Source organism: Ursus arctos, unplaced genomic scaffold, assembly GCF_023065955.2.
Source record: "Ursus arctos isolate Adak ecotype North America unplaced genomic scaffold, UrsArc2.0 scaffold_12, whole genome shotgun sequence".
Lineage (NCBI taxonomy): Eukaryota > Metazoa > Chordata > Mammalia > Carnivora > Ursidae > Ursus > Ursus arctos.
This window is the reverse complement of record NW_026622786.1, coordinates 8,617,060-8,638,303: the sequence shown is the minus strand read 5'-3', so window position 1 is coordinate 8,638,303 and position 21,244 is coordinate 8,617,060. Positions and strand designations below refer to the sequence as shown.

The following is a 21,244-nucleotide window of genomic DNA, read 5'->3' as shown; positions in this document are numbered from 1 at the left end:
ATTTATTGACATAATAAAACCACTGGTCTTCCAGAAAGCTTATGGGGGTAATGAAAGGCAACTGTGAGTGTGCTTATCTAATTGGTTAGAAAACTAAAGCAGATATAAAAATGTATACTGAAGGCAAAAGAGATGGTAGAGTCTGAACAGGAATTTAAAATAAACATTTAAATATTCAGAGAGATAAAGGAATGTGTTACATCCATGCAATAAAGACAATGACAGGGAGTTGTAAAAAGAAATTGGAGAATTTATAAATTAAATACATTTATTGTTGAGAAAAAAAACTTCAATAGCAGACTGGACTCCACTGAAGAATGAATTAGTTGGAAGTTAAGCTGGAATTCCCCAAAAGATAAAACTAATAGAAAATGTAAAAGACAAGGAGGAAAAAACAGAAGTTCCACCATCCATCTAATACAAGGATAAATCAATAGAAAAAATAATATTTGAGGGTGTATTTAATTCAGCAAATACAGATTCAGCGTCTGCTGTAGGTTAGGTGTGGTTATGGTATGCTGGGCATAGAGCGGTGAACAAGGTTAGATTAAGTCCCTGCTTGCATGGAGCTTATATTCTAGTGAGAGGGGGAAGGTACGACACAAAGAAAATAAGTTATTTAAAGAAGAGTCATTGTTTATAAGAAAATAAAACCAAGTGCTGTGGTAAAGAGCACTTTGTGTTGTCAGGGGCTCCCTTTGGGTCAGGTGGGAGAAAGGCTAAGGAATGCCATTTCCACTGGGCACTGAATGAGAAGGAGTATCCACCAGGCAGACATGTAGGTGCGGAACTTTCTAGGAAAAGAAGTTGGAGTAAAAAGCTAAGGAGGAATTAAGTAGTGTAGTTGAGGAAAACCCAGAAGGCCTATGTAGATGATAAGTAGTAAGAGAGAGAGAGAGAGTGTGTGTGTGTGTGTGTGTGTGTGTGTGTGTGTGGTGAGGGGGGCAGGAGAAGAGATGGCAGATCAGCCCAGACCCATATTTTTAGGGTCTTCCAATGTAAGGAATTCTGATTTTATTCAGAATATAATCAGAAACCAGATTACAATCCTGTAGATTGTTAATAACAATGATAAAACAAAGCCCTACCTGGATATGGCGTTGTGTTATGAATTATGAAGAGAAAACTCTAATAGCTGCCAGAAAGAAAAAACAGATTACCTATAAAGAAAAAAGTATCAGATTGACATGAGATTTCTCAGCAACATTAGAAGAAAGAAGACAGCACAACAATGCCATCAAAATATTTTTTCACTCAGATAGACTAGGTTCTAAGGCAGTTTCTGACACTTACTACTCGGACAAGTTACTTAACCTTTTTATGCCTCAGTTTCCTTATTTGTAAAATGGGGAACAAAAATAGTCTCTGCTTCATCGGGTTGTTCTAAGGATTAAATGAGTTAATTTATAACAATTCTTTTCAAACACGTATAGAAAACCCTGAGAACTGACCACGTACCTCAGGTCATACAGGAAGCTCAGGAAATTTAAAAAGATTTTTTACATGCAGACCATGTTAACTGACCATAATGCAATAAAAGTAGGAATTGACAATAAACAATGGAAATGAAAATAAAAGATTTAAAACTGAATAGACTGAAAGCATCAGGATGCAGCCAAAGAAATACTCAAAAGGAAATGCATAGCCTTAAGTAAAGCAAAAAGCATGAAAATAAATGAAGTAAGCTTTTGATTCAAATGAAATGAAAAATAAACTCAAAGAAATCAGCAAGAAGGAAATAATAAAGAGGAATGAAGAAATTAATTAAACAGAAAGTAGAAAGGAGTTTATCAATGAAGTAAAATGCTGGTTCTTTGAAAAGACCAATAAAATAGATATACCATTGACAACCATGATCAAGAAAAGAGCAGGGACAAATAAATAACATCAGTCATAACAAAGGAGCATAACCAGATGCCAAACAAATTTTAAAATGCATATAAGTGAATAAAGAACTTTATACGATATTGAAAGCACGAGTAAAATGGGCATATTTATTAAAAAATACTAATGACTAAAATTGGCCTCAGAAAGAGAAAAATCTGATTAAACCTACGAGTATAAAAGAAATTTTAAAGATAAAGACCATTAACCACCCATCCACCTGTCTACCTCCTCTTTCTTGTCCATTAAAATGACACCAGACACAGATGGTTTAAAGGATACGTCTACCGAAAGTTCAGGGAATGTGAGATCAATTGTTCCAGAGCATAGCAAAAGAAAGAGCATTAAAACAGATGATCAAAGTAAGCTTTCGTTTTATCTTAAGTGTTCTATAATCTTTGTAAAGGAGAATACACTCAGGGATTATGTGTGAGGTTTAAAACAGTTAACACCGAAACCAAAGAAATGAAGTGATGGACTCAAGGTTACCCACCTGGGAAAGAAGCCTCGGTGTGTACCCACCTACCTGTTCCAGCATACAATGCAGTATCAGGGGCACAGAGATGAATTCTTCTGGAATTGGATTCAGCAAGTCATTGTAGTATCTCATGTCTACTTCAGTTGTGAAGACAAAAGCTGCTGTAAAATATACAATACATCACTGCTCAGATAAGATGTGTTCTCCATTTCTTCCATCAAAATTTAATCCATAAATTCAAACTGTCACGGTGCACTAATGAAAGTGGGACGTGTAGGTGAAGGGGTGTTTGAAGGCAAGATGGAAGACAGTCAGTAGTCCTTAAAGCAACAGCTCACGGTGTTGGTTTTCGCGTTTCATACGTGCCTGATGGGGGCGCTTGTGGCTCCTCATTCTGTGCTTTCTTCTTGCCAGGGGTTGCAGCAACATGTTGTGATGCCTAAAAGTAGAAGAATTCAGAAGAGACGACTGAGATATCCAGCTGAGAGATGCTTTCATCAGACGCTGGTATTCTGGGGTCTGACAGGATTCTGAGATTGTAAGATTATGATCACATCACAGGTCATTGGCTAATATTAGGAGCAAATGAAAGGGTTTTGTCTGAAGAAGGGAAGAAGTTAGTGGGTATGGACCCTTCTCAGTTTTCCCTAACAGAGCCCATTGAGCCATGAAAGGTGTGGGGAGATGGGGCACTGGTCCCTGGGTAACTCAGAATCATACCATTCTCCCCTTTTGAGTCCTTCAGTGGTTCCCCTTCACCTTCCAGGTACAACCCAAACTCTTTAACTGAGCACCAAAGGACATCTGCTTCCATTCTCCAGAGGGAGTTCGTGTTGTTCTCCATTTTGCACATACTACCTGGGAGTACAGACCTATCCTGTGGTCCTGTCTTGTGCCTTAATACTTCTTTCCTTTGACCTCATGTCTATGTATGCCCATCTTTGCCCCTTTCTTGAGAATACTTTTCTGTCCCTTCCTCCACTAGGCTTTCCTGTAGGCAATTCATAAGCAGCCTTCACCACATCACCCTGCTGGGTGATGCTCTCCTGACTCCTGCCTCTCCCCCACTGGTCCTTTCCAGGTCAGTTTAGGTGCCATATTTTAGTGTTTCTACTGCAGCCTGAGCTGACTGTTCTCACAGCACACATCATGCCATGTTGAAACCACTGTTGACATGACTGCCATCCTCTTTAAAAGTTAACTTCAATGGGGGGTGGGGGGCTGGGGGTGCATCTTGTTCATTATTGCCAGCACCTTGCATAAGGCTAGTACATGGTAGGTGCTAAATAAACACCATGATTAATTTATCAGTAGCCCTCTCCTTGTTCCAGGTGTGATTTATTGTGCCATGGACTGAAAATGGCTTCTTTCATCAACTCTCCATGTGGCAGGTAATTAGGAAGCTTCATATAAGCCCTGACCACATGGGTACCCTTTAATGCTGTGCCTGGGGGGGGGGTCCCTTCTTGCTCCCACCCTCACTACCTAAATTCCAGCAGGCAGTATTTCCTTCCCACAAGTATTCATGTAATTTTTCCTTTGTGTGTTTTACAAATGTGAAAATCAACTTGTTCGGTTGATCATTCAGCCCACTAAAGACATTCCAGAAGTGCCTACCTCAGTAATTGACATGGCTTCCAAGATAGGTTTCTCATTAACCACTTGTGGGATATTGATGAGCTGCATACTTTCCAAATAGTGTTGGTGCTGCCTCTTCCAATCCAGGGTGTCATACATCAAACAGGCAATATTTTCAAAAATATCAGTACCCAATTCCAGCTACCAGTGAGAGAATTAATGACAGTTAGTTATTAGTGTTTTGTTGTTGGAATCAGATGTATGGTTTGTTTCTCTCTTAACAGCTAAACCAAGCACTTCCCCGACCACTGAATCCCAGCCATGGTGAGTGAGTCTTCATTTGTTGAACCCTTCTTGTCCATCTTGTTCACTACAACGCAGACTGTTCCCTTTGGAGGGTCGTATGGCTGCATAACAGTGTAAGAATCTAATTAATGCTTCAACTAAATGAAAAACACCCTGTTCATTAATTTCAGTAACGTGGCCTATATTCTGATGTCTCAATTTCTAAAACAACATAATAGATAGATAATTTCAATAATCTCTTCTGTGCTACCTTCGGCAGAAAAAACCCCTAAGAAATAGATAATCTACTGCTTCTATATCTAATACCCACAAGTCTTATTATCTAGCAAACAAGTTGTCGATCCGATACCCCTATTACCTGGGCTTTCATTTCCAGAACTGGAAAAGTACTGTTACCACTAGGTCTGCCTGCCTGCAAGCAAAGAAGGGTTAAGTAGGCTTATCTTAGATCTGAGTTACAGAGTAAGGTAGGATGAGATAGCTTCTTGGGGAGCGGGGGGCAGTGAATCACAGTCTGGCAGGAGTCCAGGTAAGCGCGGAGCTCTGCCCATCTTCAAGGCATAGCTGCCAGTCTGGGCTTCACATGCCTACTCTAGGACTGAGCATTCTCCAGTTAAGCTTCAACCTGCTAGTCTTCTGCACAAATTCTGGCAGAGAAACATGTTTTTCTTTGTATTTATAAGAAATATGGTAGGACTTCTGCCCCTTCTGATCCCTTAGCTTAACTAGTTCATTCATTTTTAAATCAAACAGCAAATCACATGCTAAAAGCCAGAAAATTATTTCAGCAACTAAGGTCTTAACTTGAGATGTTGCAGATGTCTTACATGAGCAGTTAGCACTTCTTGATGGGCATTTATTTGATGTAAAGCTTTCGTTACCTTGGTTCAGCAGAAATATAGCCGTCTTGCTTGCAGACAAGGGTACTAATGCTTTCCTTCTTCCAGAGAAGAAGAGGACCCTTCGGCTGGCTTCTGCTTTGGCTATGAGGCCATTACCAACTTACATATATGGCTGAGCATGTGACATCATGTATCCACACCATGTATTTAGTCTATTTCTACGAGAAGTAGATTTATTACTTTTACGTTTCTCAGGTGATCTCAACTTTACTGTGAACTTTGTTCTTCAATATGAAACCCAAAGGCCTTTCTTTTCAAACCCAACTCCAAGACTGAACTGTTTTCAAGACTCTCTTATCCCATCATGCTCAATGCTGGGTTGTTCACCCACAAATCATAACTTATGATTGGGCTCTAAAAAAAAATACTGCAGTTGGACCCAGACCACAGCCCTGGCATAAAGAAGATATTCAATAAATACTTGCAAATTGATTGATAGGAGATCAGTGCGTCCAGGTGGGCAGCCCAGCCATAAGTGGTTGCCTAGACGACTGAATGTTTTCATTCCTGACTGTTACTTTTGTGACCCAACTAGATGCCCTCGATGTTAACTTTCTAGTTTGGAGGTCAAGACTATTTTACCATAACTAGTATTTCAACTGAGATGATAATATTTTTTCAACATAAAGTTTTCTGAACTTTAATCGCCATTTAAATTCTTCTAGTCTGTATTTTTAAAAAGTAATAGTCTTTAAAAATGGAGTGATTAAAATCTTCTAATGAACACAAAATTGTGGACACTGGAGGAGGAAGCAGGGTGCTGGGAATGGTGCTGGGTCTTTTGAAGCTGCGATTATGTGCCTTGGTTTTATGACATCTATGTACTGAAGGTGCAGTGGAATGTACTCCACCTTGGACTCAACACATTTCAGCTCTTGTCAGTCCATGCCTGGGGGGTAAATAAAATACAAAGAAGAGACCCTTAGCTGGAGCAAGAGCAAAAGATACTTGGCCTGAGGCTGACTTAGAAGACTCTTCTTATTGCTTCCTCTGAATTATGGCTCAGGAATTATATGGCTGTGACCTCCTATGCCCTATTGAACCAAAAACGTACGCAAGTTCTCGAGATGGTGTGACATGGAACAGTAAAGGACAGAGGGTAGTGCATTCTTTTCTGAACTCAGGTTGAGGAGGCAGAAGAGTGAAAGACAAGGCAGGAAAGATGAAGATATCTAGATGAAAGGGAGGAAAGAGGCCAAGCCAAGGGAGCTTGGAGTAACCACTTTTGCTTAGAACAAGCTCTGCCTTCGACCACAGCTTCTTTATGTTTAGCTTCTTTTCCACGTATAGGTCAAGGCTAATATTTATTCTTACTATTGGCAAGGCATCAGGCCTTCAGTGTTCTGTTTCTATATAGTGACATCTAATGCTTTATGTTGACAGTCTTAATAACTCAAACTGATCTGTATATTGTTACTTATTCAAATCCCGTCCATCCTTTAAGGTTCAAATCTGGGTCTCCCTCTCCTCAGAGTTTTCCTTACTTCATCACGTGCACATCCACCTCAAGGTTGTACAATCAGGGACTCCAGTCGTGAGAAATGTTCATGTTCCAACCCTGGAGCCTCTGTTTGTTGGAACAGGGGATCAACCAGACAGAGAGCTGAGAAGTTTTGTGTAACAGGGATGCCTGGATATCTTCCACAACATCCGTGAGAAGTAGTCACTCAATCTTCTCTTTAAAAACACCCTCGTGTATCAAATATTTGCTATTACTTTGTGGTGTATCCCATTTCTTCTTTTTTTGAATTAGTAGGAAATTTAGAGTGTGTTTCACATAACTGAGCACATAGGTGTATGGCACCTTGAACACTGCTTCTCAGTCTCATGGTTTTGCTCATGCCTCTCTGTAAGATCCTCAGTAGCAGAGACCAGTAAATGCTCTCAGAAAATGCCTATTAATTGTGGGGGTGGGGCCAAGTCATCCTATTAGATAGGCCTTGCTGGCCAAATATATTAAAAATAATATTTTGGCAATAAAATTAAGGACCTAGAAAAACAATATTTTGAACTTATATATAAAAAAAAGAAAGACAATATAATTTGAAAACCTGTAAAATTTACTATTTTCACAATTAACATGTTATATATTAGGAGTCTGCCAAGAACATGGTTGTAGTATATATCAAAGTCTCATGCCACCAAATAAAGGATTACCGTCTTTCATCTCCATCTCCACCTTATTCTTTGCCATTAATTCATACACTTAAAGCTAAAGAACCAGGCTATAACCATCACTGGGCATTCAGTCTTATCACTGTCTTGAAGACGAAGGAGTCTAGCACAAAGCTATGTATATAGTCAGTGCTCAACAAATGTCTGTGGAATGAATGAATATGATAAATGAAACTACACTACCACATGTCCAAACCACCCTCACAAATCCATGTACTAACCATCATCTCGCTGTCTGCCCAATCGGAAGGAAAGTTTTCTGCCTTGACCATGTATTCAAGTCGAGCAACATCAAAGAGATTTGTCTCAGGTTTCTCATTATTCAGGATTGGTTCCAGGTACTTCCAGAAAATTTCAAGTTCTCTTATGGCATTCTCTTTCTTCAGTTTCTCAGCCTCTATGTCTAATTATAGCAACATGTTAATACAACAAAATGAGAATGTTGAATTTCTTCCCACTTTAAGTGGATATGGTCAGTTATATGCATTGCAATATGTCTGTGCCGTAGCAGAAAAGGCAAACGAAGAAATATAATTTTGAGAAGGTTTTGAGCTTGGGTTACACAATTATGAAACCAGAGGATTTTACTTTCAAAATTGATATTAAACTTGAGCTTATCCCACCTCTTCATTTTACTCTTGAGGCCTAGAAACATTATGATAAGTTCACACATTTGTGGAGTTAAATGTGTTCGATATTTCCATTACCCTTAGATTGCATCTATGTGGAGCAGTTTTTCTGCGAAATCATTTTTTGACCATCTCAGTATGTTTGCTTCATAATTGGTTAGAAATGCTGCTGATCCAATTCTCCTCCCCACGTGGCTAAAAATAGACCAGATCAATGATTGATGCTTCAGTTAACCTTTGGTCACATCCAAATAGATACAGGCTTCTCTGGGCCTTTATGTTCTGACTAAAATCATGACAGTTCCAATAAAGTTACACATGATGTTTTGCCTAAAATATTAATTTTTATTATACCTATAACTAAATGGGTTCTACTACTAAGACCTCATGGTTCTATTATGAAGTCTATTTTTCTGTGACTTTATTTCTATATATTAAATATTTTTTATAGAGAGGCTATGCACTTATGGGACATATTCTCACTGGCTTCAATAATAAGCTATTTAATATTACAATGATTCTTTGAGATAGGAGCAGCTGGGTCTGAGTCTCAATTCTTTTAGTTAATAGCTGCCTCTAGGCTGTGAGTTCTTTTGGTAAAATGGAAAAACAGATCTTCCTTGACTTACAGTGGGGATGGGGTTATACTCCAATAAATGCATTATAAGTTGAATATTTGGTTTTTTTTAAATTATGTTCAGTGAGCCAGCATATGGTACATCATAAGTTTTTGTTGTAGTGTTCAATGATTCGTTAGTTGCATATAACACCCAGTGCTCCTCCCAACATGTGCCCTCCTTAATACCCATGAAAGTGATAAAGTACACCTAACTTACTGAGCATCATAGCTTAGCCTAGCCTACCTCAAATATGCTCAGAACATTTACCTTAGCCTACAATTGGGCAAAATCGTCTAACACAAAGCCTATTCTATAATAAAGGGTTATTTACATACCTCATGTAATTTATTGAACATGGTACTAGAAGCGAGAAACAGAAAGTCTATGTGGGTACAGAATGTCGTCAGTGTATTGGTAGTTTTCCTTCGTGATTGTGTGGGTGGCTTGGGAGCTGCCACCATCCAGAATCACAAGAGAGGATCATACAGCACGTTTTTAGTCCAGGAAAAAATCAAAATTCAAACTTCAAAGTATGGCTTCTACTGAACGTGTATCTTTTTCATACCATTGTAAAGTCGAAAAATTAAGTCCAACCATCATGAGTTGGGGACTGTCTGTAATAAAACACACTTCCGTGGATGGCAGTGGAAACTGCATAAATCAATGCACTTAAAACCCTTAGCCCTGAGCCTAGTCCCAAGGCATCTGCCCAATAAATGGTAGCTTTTACTTGCATCAGTGGTAGTAATTTCTAACTTGGAAGAGCCAATTTTTTTAAAGATTTTGTTTATTTATTTGAGAGTGAGCGAGAGAGAGAGAGTGAGCGCGCACACATGAGCAGGAGAAGGGGCAGAGGGAGAAGCAGACTGCCCACTGAGCAGGGAGCCTGATGTGGGGCTCAATCCGAGGACCCTGGGGTCATGACCTGAGCCAAAGGAAGACGCTTAACCGACTGAGCCACCCAGGTGCACCCTGGAACAGCAAGTTTTTAAAATTCAGTGTTCTAGAAATTGAGATGTAGTTGTGTAGATTACAAAACACTTGTGCAAATGATATTATTAATAAATAACAATAAAAGCAACAGCATATGACAGAAAAACTTGAACTTCCAGATCACACAGGCTTACATAGGATCCCTGTTCTGTCACCTAAAGTACATAGTAACTTTCAGTTCCCTTCCCACAGTGGCATTCTAGCACAACTCCCTTGGATGAAGACCCTGTGGTCCCAAATGGCTGAATGGTAGCCATGGCTACCTAGTCTAAAGCTCGGAAGATAGAGTGCCCTCTCCGATTCATCTCAATAAGCCAGAAGCAAAGCAGAGCAAGAATCCAAGGCTGTGACCTCCCTTGGGCCACGTGGTGACTGTGGCTCCTGGAAGAACACATTATCTACAGTTGATCTATCCAGCCCACACATTAGGTAAAAGTTATGGGTTAAATGTTCCTGAGAAATGTAGTTAGATAACCAAGTCTTCTGACCCATAGCCCAGGTTCTCTGGGGCTACACAGGGATATAAACAGAGTATGATTTTAATTTGCAAAATTTACAGCACCTGGCTAGTGCAAGCAGAATAAAGAGCAAATCAAAGTCTTAAAAGGATTTAATAACGAATGTATTGTGTGACTATTTTTTGGACAGAAAATTCTATCTGTACTTCACAGACAGTGGATAATATTGAAAGATTCAGTAAGTCGTGTAGCAGACTGCATACCTTCTGGCTGAAGAAGAACTTCCTGCTGCTGGCTAACTGCTGCCAGGTGTGTCTGCAGAGGTTCATAATTCTCTGAAGATATTTTAATCACGCTGCTGATGGGAATGCCAAGCTCAGTCATAATCGCTAATAGCTGAGGATTGTTGAAGCCCACAACTATAATGTAATGCTGGGCACCATCATCTGGCTCATCGTCTGTTCAAAATACCACAAAGAAGAGCAGCCGTCATTTTAAAAGAGAACAGGTTGCACTCAGCCAGTTAGATGGCTACATACATTATGCATGTGTTTATAATACCTCTGGCTCGCCAAAAACAGTCCACTTGGCTGGAATGCAAGCATGTTGACTGGTTTTCATTATTACCCTTCCAGTAAGAAAGCTGTGGCCATTTTACAAAATATTAAATCACTTTTGTAAATGAGATATAGTCATAATAGAAGGACAAACATACATGGGGCCTGTGCTCATGGAAAATGTGTGCTTGGGTTTTTGTAAAAAGAAGAAAGCTTAGGCTGTGAATTTTTTTTTTTTTTTTTTGGTTCAATCTCTTTTGAGCAACATCTGGCTTTACTCCTGAATTACGAGTAGCTGCAGCTTTTTGTGGTATTTTATAAGTAGAGGTGTTTACAGGAGAGGGAAATATCGAATATGGACGTGCCCCCTACCAAAGTATTCTGTGTATTTACGTCCATAGGTGTGAATGCTAAGTGTGGGTTATGGAGCAATGATATATTTCTTGCATTAAATTTTAAAAATATATATTGTGCACTTTTCTAAAATGTTTCCCCCCTCTACTTAGCCCTGGTTACACTGTTTTATTAATGTTAAAACATAAGTTTCTCCTAGACTGTGAGATTCAGAGAGGTAAAAATAATTGTGGTACTTTCACAGTCACGCTGGGTAGTACACGAAAACGTTAAATCCCACAATAGCCCATTAAGATAAACTTACAAATAATGCAATATGCCCAAACTTTAAATTTTTAAGTAAGAATTTTTCTTCTATCCCTAAACAAATCTGCGTTGATATTGCCTATGGAAACCATAATATCATGGCTTCTAAGTCTTGTGGATTTACAGCGGAGTCCAAGTGACAAGGGGTGTGAGGGCCTGCCATCTCATTTATTTATTTATTTTTAAAGATTTTATTTTATTTATTTGACAGAGATAGAGACAGCCAGCGAGAGAGGGAACACAAGCAGGGGGAGTGGGAGAGGAAGAAGCAGGCTCCTAGTGGAGGAGCCTGATGTGGGGCTCGATCCCAGAACGCCGGGATCACACCCTGAGCCGAAGGCAGACGCTTAACTGCTGTGCCACCCAGGTGCCCCCTGCCATCTCATTTAAATGGGATGCAAATAATAACAGGAAGCTCCATTTGGGTTCAAGGGTAGGTGGCAATGAATTACTCACAAGCTGCACAGGTTAAACCAGTTTTACATCAAAAATCAAAAATGAAGGAAATTCTAGTTGCTCTAAGAGAAGCTAATAGTGGGAGAAGCTGAGGTCAGGTCAGGAAGCCGCGTGCTCTGTGTGAGTCTCAAAGTAACTGGTCTGATTTTAGCACCACCGTATTTCACTCATTACAACAATCACTTTCTAGTTTGCCTCATAATTATGTCTGAGTTTTTAAAATGTTCTGAACAAGGTAGTAAGCTATGTGGTGGCAAAATCAGCTCGTTATTTCATCCTTCATTTGCGTTATGAAAACGTGTCCGCAGCAAGACACGAGCTAAATAAATATTTGCTGAAAACATAAATGAATTGCAGAAAGCACTATTTTCCTATTAGGGTGTCATGGGTGGTATGTGATTTCTGATTTTATAAAGAGAGAAAAGCCTGGGAAAGATAAAGCATCATTACTGAAATGATTTCTCAAGTTGCTTTGTAGATTGGAAGGCAGGAAGTGAAAGGTAACCCACAGGAAGAGCATCTCACTGACCAATGTAATGTTTAGTGTCATCGTCTTCTCCCCTCCGTTTTAACTGCGTGGTCTTTTTCACTGTTGTGTTTGCCTCAGGCTGATCTTTTCCCTTTCCTTTGGCAACCTTGGTACTTGAGGTCTTCTTCTCCTTGGGAGATTTTGCTTTCCCTTTATCCTTTTCTATCTTGAATCTATCTTCTATTACCTGGAAAGAGAGAATACTTTTTCTCCAAATCATATGGTGAGCAAGCAACAGCTTTTCTACTGTTGGGTGAATTAATTCTTTATTTCGTTCAATTGCTTGTTTACACATTTATTTTTCAAGTAGTCATTCTTCAAGCTGGGATAGTGGAGATCCCAGGTTGGGCCCAAGGTGTGATAAAGCACAACCACGCGTGAGGACTGAGGGGTGGGTGCTAGGAGACCTTTTACACAAGTGAATTTCTAGAAGAGAATTCATCCTAAAGGAGACTCAAGTATGGGCCTATAAACTACCTTAGTTGTTGGGGGAGGGTGAGTAGGGGATTCTGAGTACCTTGTGATGGCTGGAACTTAGGTTTATCTTGCATCCTAACCCTGGGGAGTGTCAGTCTGAGTATTAGAGAGAGGTTGGCTTGTTCATTAAAAACAAAACAAAAGTTTTAAAAAGACCAAAAAAGTGGTGCAGCCACTCTGGAAAACAGTATGAAGGTTTCTCAAAAAGTTTAAAATAGAGCTGCCCTACGACCCAGTAATTACACTATGAGGTATTTATCCAAAGAATACGAACATAGTGATTCAAAGGGGCATGTGAACTCCAATGCTTATAGGAGCAATGTCCACAGTAGCCCAAATATGGAAAAAGCCCAGATGTCTGCCAACAGATGAATGGATGAAGATGAGGTGGCATATATGTGTGTGTGTGTGTGTGTGTGTGTGTATATATATATAAACTGATGGATATTATATAATGATGGAATATATACATAATGATGGAATATTACTCAGCCATCAAAAAGAATGAAATCTTGCCATTTGCAATGACATGGATGGAACTAGAGGGTATTATGCTAAATGAAATAAATCAGTCAAAGAAAGACAAAAACCATATGATTTCACTCATATATGGAATTTAAGAAACAAATCAGATGAACATAAGGGAAGGGAAGGAAAAAGAAACAAGATGAAAATTGAGAGAGAGGCAAACCATAAGAGATGCTGAACTCTAGGAAACAAATTGAGGACTGCTAGAAGGGAGGTGGCTGGGGGAAAGGGGTAACAGGGTGATGGGCATTAAGGAGGGCACTTGATATAATGAGCACTGGGTGTTATATGCCACTGATGAATCAATAAATTCTACTTCTGAAACTAATTTTAAAAAGTAAAAAAAAAAAAAAAAAAAAAAAAAAAAAGCAAAGAATAGTTTTCTCTAAAATCTCCTTGATAAAGTTTTTCAAAGTTTTAGTGTATTAACAAGTTTCAAAGGTTAATAGATTCTTTGGGGAACCTAACATTGACAAATTATTTTTATTATAATGCTACTTAAAAATGTATAGACATAATCAATGGTTGCTGTTTGATACATTCAAAGATGGGATCAACACAAAACATCAGCTGGCAGAGCAAACTCTTTACACATTGTTCTGGAGCATATTTAGACTGCCATATACCATGTAAAGACCTAATTTTCCCACATTTTTTTTTCTTTTCAAAGAATTGCTGAAACCTTTGTGCATTATTTCATAATGTAATTACACTTTCAATGCGTTTGTTTATAAATACAAATAGATTGTGTTCATTAAAATTATGTGGGACGTACTGGAGCATAAGGTGGCCATACAGAAGATCCAGAATATGCTTCTATTATTTGCTTTTTCTATACTCCACACAATTGGAACAACAACAACAAAATTATTGTAGCAACACCTGGGCTCTGTGTTTTCCTGAGATCAAGAAATCAAATTTGAAAAATTCCATTCTAATACATTAGAGACAAGGAGAGTAGAAGATATGTTGCTTTGGCACCCAGCTAACAGAATGTAACACAGAAGGGGAGAGAAGCATTTCTCTACTTCATGTGTCTTCTGGATGTTGAGGCCTCCAGAGGACAGTTTAGCTTTGGCACCCGGAAGAAGTGTCAGAGGTACCTATGGATTCTCCATGAGGCCCTAGCACCTGTGGCTCTAGTGGTGGGGAAACTCTGTCTCCTCAGCAGCAGTGGAAAGCATCAGGGAAGGCTGCCGATGTCACCACTAGCCCTGGGTGGAGGCAGCAAGGAGTGTACAAGGTAAGGGGCAGAGGTCTGAAAAGCCCCAGCATTTCTCTTTGCACCAGATATAAACTGGTGCATGAACTATAGCTGGGCTTCTCCCCTCGAGCTCCGAGCCTACTGGGGAAGAAAGAGGCAAAAAAGCACATACACAAACTGGCAAAAATATAACTACAAAATTTCAAGACTTTTAGGAAGGATAAAACCCAAAGATAGGCACACAATTGAGGAAACCTCTCTAATGAGTTGGTGATGGAGGGCGTCTCTGAGGAGGTGACATATGAATGAAAACCTGAAAGATGAGGAGTCATCTGTGGGAGAAGCAAGGAAGACAGAGTGTGTGCACGAAGGACTGACAAGACATGAGGATAGCAGGAGAATAATGGGCAAGGGAAAGAGTAGCCCAAGCTGACGTGGGGGAGGCAGGGCATGGGACGGGTCTTTGGAAGTAAGGCTAACAAGTTTATATGTTATCAAAAATGTAATGGGAAGACCATAAAGAGTTTAAAGTGGAGAAGTACTATGCTTTTGCAAGATAATAAGCAAGAAGACTGGAAAGGAAACTCTCTAGTAATGGTCCAGAAAAGACCTAATAGTGACCCAGATTACAGAGATAGAGAAGTTGGGGTGAGAAATGACTTTTACTTAAGGTGAGCAGACGGACTCTTCAGAGACCATGTTAACTTTGAGATGCCAAGAAATGTCGGGAGGCAGTCAAGTACACACATTCTCTTCTGAGAAGAGAGATTTGGCTGGAGTTACAAAATCGGATGTGGGTCACATATAGTGACTAACTGACTGGAAGAGAGGCAATGCCCTGGGAAGATGTCAGTGGATGAGTGCATTACAGGGGCATATGAGGTCCAGTTAGGAGATGTGTTCACTGTCTGATGGAAAGGCCCAGTAGAGAGGGAGACGCTGAAGATAGCAGGGAGATTAAAGTCCTTGAGGAGGTAAGATGGAAACAGATCAAGAGAATGTGTCCATTTCCTTTGCTGGGAGGAAAGACCATTTCTCAGTTTAATAAGAGGATCAAGAAGGGGGACGGCTGAGTGTGGGTTCAAGAAAGAGAGAGGTCTTCATGGTGTTAAAAGAATGTTTCAGTTTTTTCAAGTGAAGAATGAGGCACAGTTATTGGCTGAGTACAGGCAGGTACTAGGTAAGAGGATTTGAACAGAGACGGTAACATGAGTCATGTCAGAAAATGGGAGGGCAAGCTTAGTGAAGAAATATGGTAGAACTCTCTGCCAGTGTTGAGAGCTTATTGGAAATTTTGAGATTGTTAATTTAAAATGAAACCAGAGCACAAATCAGTGCCCCTGAGTCCAATTAGCTTGGAGGCATTGGCAGACTCATGCAGGCGCTCAAACAGCCACACTGGGATCATGGTAAATCCACTGAAGTGAACACTCTGGGTAGCTCCTTGGTGGACAGCTAGCCTTGTCACAAAGAAGTCCTAACTCTGATATCAAAAGCTTCCAGAAACTTCCACAGCTGTGATTTTAAATAAAATCTCAGGGTGATCTTTAGGATGGAAAAGGAGAAACTGTTTCAGATTAAATTGTTCTCAAGTTCATCCAGAAGAATAAACATGGATATATTCATACATACATTCACTTATTCTATCTTTCCAAAAAAATACTGCCAAGTATGGAGGGAGTTTAAAACTAGTTTTTTTATTCTTTTCCTGATACGACAGTACAAGGGCCCTCTGGCCCTGCTGGCTCTCCTAGGTGGGGTATGAGCACCTGTGCAGGGTTGAGGTTCTATGATGTAAGGAACTCCCTGAGCCCTTTCTTCTGTAAGGTTTCTTGGGATCCCAGAGAGAGCAGGGCTGATCACAACCAAGATGTAAAATTAGCAGTAAATTACAGAGACTCAGCTCTGTAGTATGATAGGTGCTTTCCAGACATCATCATTTTCATTTGTTCTCACAATGCAACCTGAAAAATGGGTAGTTTTGTTCACGTTGTATAACTGACAAATCAGAGTTTGCCCTCAGACACTCCGCCATAGTAGAAACACAAGCAGGTTTGACCTCAAAGCCTAAACTCATTAATTTCTCTGGTCCTGTTAGTCTCAGTCTTTGATATCTTCCTACCTTCTTTCCCAGGCCTTCTGGCCTCTTTCTACTCTGTCTTTCCAGGGGCTAAATACTACTACTTGCTGGATGCTTTTTTGTTTCTCCATAGCTTCACCTCCCTGACCTCCTCTTCCTGTGGAGTGGCCTCTTCTTTTTCTCTATTTCTTTTTGCTTTTGCGTTCCCTTAACAAGGCAAGGCTTGGTTAACCAGAGAAAAGCACCTTTTAAACACATTTCCATGGACACTTAAATTATCAATATTCATAAAAGTACCTTAAAAATACCGATAAATCCTGGTTCATTTAAGTAGCTTTTTTAAATTATAAAGATAATAATTATTGAAAAATATGAAAGCATATAGAGAGCTGACAAAAAACCACCAGAGAAGATGAGTGAAGATCTTTTAGTGCGTCTTTCAAATGATTCATCTTTTTAACATCATTGTTACGGTTCTCTCTACACAATTTAGTGTTCTGCATTTTCTGTTTAACAATGATGTTATCTTCAATGGGTAGAATTTCAAGAAGATTGCATAGTAATTTATGTAAAGAATGTCCTAGGTAGAGCGACTATGTATGTACTTTCCTGGTGCAGAGACATCATACCATAGAGAACAGAAGCAAATGGAAGTACCTAGGTTCTTCTGGGCGCCATATCCAGGCAGAGAGATCCTTGGTGCATTTCTGAACGTGGTGCCCTACCCAGTGCCTTTGGCTGTCCCGTGTCTGACTCTAGTTGTGGTCCACCACTTCTCCTATATTCCATCTGTTCCTCACGCCTCCAAGCCTCCACACTTGAACTGAACCAGGGCAGTCCCTTTGTCCCTGAGGTTCTTGACAATGATGACTGTTTGGCCCCTAGAATTCTACTTTGGTCAAAAAGTGACACATCCTTTTCTACCAAGCCCCAATCATAGCGAAATCACCTTCTGTCTTCTTCCCTCCCCTCTATTCTCCCATGTCGGAAATAAGCCCCTCCTTCTATGAGTTTATGTCTTGAGGTTTGGAGATGGGGGGTGGCAGAGAGTGAACCAGACTAACTGAGCATTCACCAAATTTGACCCCTTCCTAAATCATAAACTAAAATTTGTTCACACCAACTTTTCTTCTGGCCTTTCCTGCTTCCGGGTAGTGCAGCATGCATGTTCCCCTTCTGTGGTCATCTGCACAAAACTTAACTCGGGGGATCTTGCCAATTCAAGACAAAAATTTAGCAGGGGTGTATCCAAAAAGCCCGTCTTTCCACCGTGTTTGGGGAACACATGTTCCCAAGCATATGAAGGCAGAGTCAAGTACATTTTCTTTAAAATGCACTGCTACAAAAATCATCTGGATGCCCCTACTGTGAGAAGGCTGTGGCTAGGCACAGAGATTTCTTACCCAGTTAAGCTACATAGCAGACGTAGGGCTCTTGTTTTAGCCACAACCAAAAGAAGTATTAGCATGTCACATACTTAGTTGAGTATCCAATGACACCTAGAATCCTCAGTCTTGTTATTCTCACTTTAAAAAGGGAAAAATACAGAATTCCCCCTCTCTCTAACAAGGCAACCTAGTTATTTGACACTTCAGAAGACTTTAGATTGTACTTTATTTTCTAAATGGCTCTTGATGTCAACATTCAAATGCTTTCAAATACCTTCAGAAACCTTGGTGGGTATTCATTATGTTATCACACTAAAAGGGAGGCAAATAGTAAAAGTCAGTGGAACTGCGGGTGAATAGCTCTACTTCATCGTTTTCTTGTAGCTAACAGCGCATCTGCATATTTGTGTAGTACTTTGTGATATCACATATCTTCTATCATAAGATTCCCACAGTAGTATTATTAAGGGTATAGATAAGGAAACATGTTCATGGCGGTTAAGTAACTAAGTCACTCCATTATTATGTGGCTTATGAGAAACCATATCTGTCTTCCGAATGTTACTTCAGTTCTCTTTCAAGATTACTCTGTCTCACAAATGATCTATTGTTATGGTCACAGATGATAAGAGGACAATAGATGGGCTGAAAGAAATGTATGCGTCAAATATGGTTGAGAGACAGTAGATTAAACAATATTAAACAGATTTATTTTGTTTAATAACTCCTCCATCTTTAATAAATTAATGCACTGTTAATCTCCAAGAGTTGTGCATAATACACAGTGGTTTTGAAGTTCATTTGACCGGGGCAGGGGGGAGGATTTTTTTTTTTTTTAAAGATTTTATTTATTTATTTGACAGAGAGACAGCCAGCCAGATAGGGAACACAAGCAGGGGGAGTGGGAGAGGAAGAAGCAGGCTTCCAGCGGAGGAGCCTGATGTGGGGCTCGATCCCATAATAACGGGATCACGCCCTGAGCCAAAGGCAGATGCTTAACGACTGCGCTACTGAGGTGCCCCGGATTTTTTTTTTTTAATGAAAAACTGGGTCTAAACGCTTCTAGAACCTACTTTGGAAACACAGGTTATGGGAACATTTTGAGGCTCCATTTCTCCATTTCTATAAACCAATGCTAGGGAAATTATCCAAAATATGAAGAATTCTATACTATAAAGGTGTTGATAACAACATAGCTTATTATTAAAATATGGAAATAACTGAAATGTTTAACAATAGAGGAATAGTTGAGATAATTATGGTAGTCATAGAATATCCTATAACCAACAATAATGATAGATGTGGATGTTGAGGTAATGAATAAAATTATGATACATTTTAATTTACAATGGTAATATAAAGAAACAAATTCACAGAAAGAAACAAAGGAAACATCTGAGAATGTTAACATTAATTGTAATGGCGTTATGGCATTATGAACATGTTGTTTTCCCTTTTCTATATTTTCTATTTATTCCTTCCCCTCTGCTTTCCTCCCTGCTCCCCTGCCAAACAGAAATATGATGTACGCAGTTGAGTTAGGGGCTCGCTTTTCTAGACAGCTGCCGTTGTGTAGAAAATGTAAGTCTAGGTATGTTGTGGGTTCACTTGACCCAATGATGCAATCTTCAGAACCCTGCAGAACATCCTGCGTGCCATATTGCCGTCTTCAGGTGCCATTCCTAATTCACAGAATCAAAACATGGCCATGACTGTGGTTGGTGATGGTAAGGGAGTGGGTCTGATGTCTGTCTGCTGTCTCTCTCCTACAAGGTTCTATGTGATTCAGAGGCTTTAGCAGTGGATCAGCCAGTCTAGTTCCTACCTCAACATTCAGAAGGGCAGAGAGAAGGGTGAGGTTGTTCGGAATAATCTCAGGAAGTCTAGTTCTAAGAGATATCCCCAAAGACCAGGTGATTTTTGGGCAGGGGGAACGGGACCAGAAATGAAGCCAGAATTCCCTTGGGAACCAGTGGTTGCTTAGCTCTGTGGACTTTGTCTTTGGAGAGCTTTGTTCCTTTCCTTGACTCATCTTCACACTTTCCCTCAGGATGTTGTATGCAACGTAATTAGTGGGACCAGATGGCTGATGGTAGATCACTGAGCAAAGCCCTGCGTCCTACAGGGAAACATCTCTGGGCAAGCACTCTACTGATTGTGAGCCAAGAGTGCCATTGTGCATAACTATTGAGACACATTCGGATGGCGTCTGTACAGTGGTTAGGAACATGATCTTTAGTGTCCGGCAGTTCTGGATGTGATTCCCAGCTACACCTCTGAGCAGCTATTTAACCTTGGGAAAGTTGCTTAACTTTTCACACCTTTAGTTTCCCCATCTGCAAATCAAGAATAATACTCTGTACCTCATAAAGTCATTTGAAAGATTAAATGATATAACATGTGTAAAGAGCTTAGTATAATGCCAAAGAGTCAATAACGGTAGCTAAATGTGATCCTTAGCTGTTGTGACGGTAGCTATTTGTACTTAAAAATACTACTCTATTTTAAATCTGGGTGTTTCTTTATATTTTTTCCTCAAGTCCGTAAAAAAAGTTTTTGTTAATTAAAAGCATCCCAATTAGGAAAACACTTCTCTTCTACCGATCAGTTAGCTAGGGAGTCTTTTTATTATTTACCGTGAGTTGCTGAATTTTTGTAGCTCTTTAGATCCAACGGTTTTGTTGGTAGTATCCTCATTTTGATAATCCAGCTTCAAAGAATTCCATCTAGTCAGTGAGGCAAGTTGTTCCTTTCCTGAAACCACACGGGTCCCTCTAAACTGAGTTCCTGCTCTTCCTCTGCTTGATTTCTTAAAATAGTTTTTGAAGATTTTAACCACAACTGAATCAAAACTAACCAGCCCATAATTTCCTTGTATGTCCCTATGGCCTTTCTTTTAAAACAAAACACACACACACAAATGGCATTACATTGGCTGGTTTCCAGTATTTTGGGGTTTCAACTGGAGTAAGCTCTAAAATGTCTGTGAAAGTTACCCTAATTTCTCTTCGTCCCGTCTTCGGAGCCGGCTCTGGGCTGTTTGTGGCTTCAGCAAGATGTCTTACTACATTGACGTACTTTTAATTTGGGGTTGTTTTAAGAAAAGTTTACCAATACCATCTCTGCATAGTTCTTGACTGCAGACCTTCCTTCTCTCCAATTCTAGTACTTTGGAAAATAAGGCAACATGTACTAAGTATATGAGCCAGAAAGAAACAGCACTGCTCTGCTTTTGCATAAAAGGTAGGCTCAAAATATCCAAGAAACTATGGACTAATTATTTGAATTCACAAATTAAAAGCACAGTTAGAATATATTTGAATCTTTTCCTAAAACCTATGC

General features: G+C 39.7%; 1 protein-coding gene across 1 annotated transcript in view; it reads right to left on the bottom strand.

Moving 5' to 3' along the window:
* The window catches only part of SPAG17 (sperm associated antigen 17), a 184,328-nt gene that overhangs the window by 122,267 nt on the left and 40,817 nt on the right, over positions 1-21,244 (bottom strand). The window contains exons 5-10 of the mRNA XM_057310745.1: positions 12,226-12,412; positions 10,287-10,481; positions 7,545-7,726; positions 3,980-4,141; positions 2,729-2,801; positions 2,411-2,523 (exon numbers count right to left, since the gene is read on the bottom strand). Of these exons, the coding sequence (XP_057166728.1) occupies positions 2,411-2,523; positions 2,729-2,801; positions 3,980-4,141; positions 7,545-7,726; positions 10,287-10,481; positions 12,226-12,412 (912 nt within the window). The remainder of the gene's footprint in view (positions 1-2,410; positions 2,524-2,728; positions 2,802-3,979; positions 4,142-7,544; positions 7,727-10,286; positions 10,482-12,225; positions 12,413-21,244) is intronic.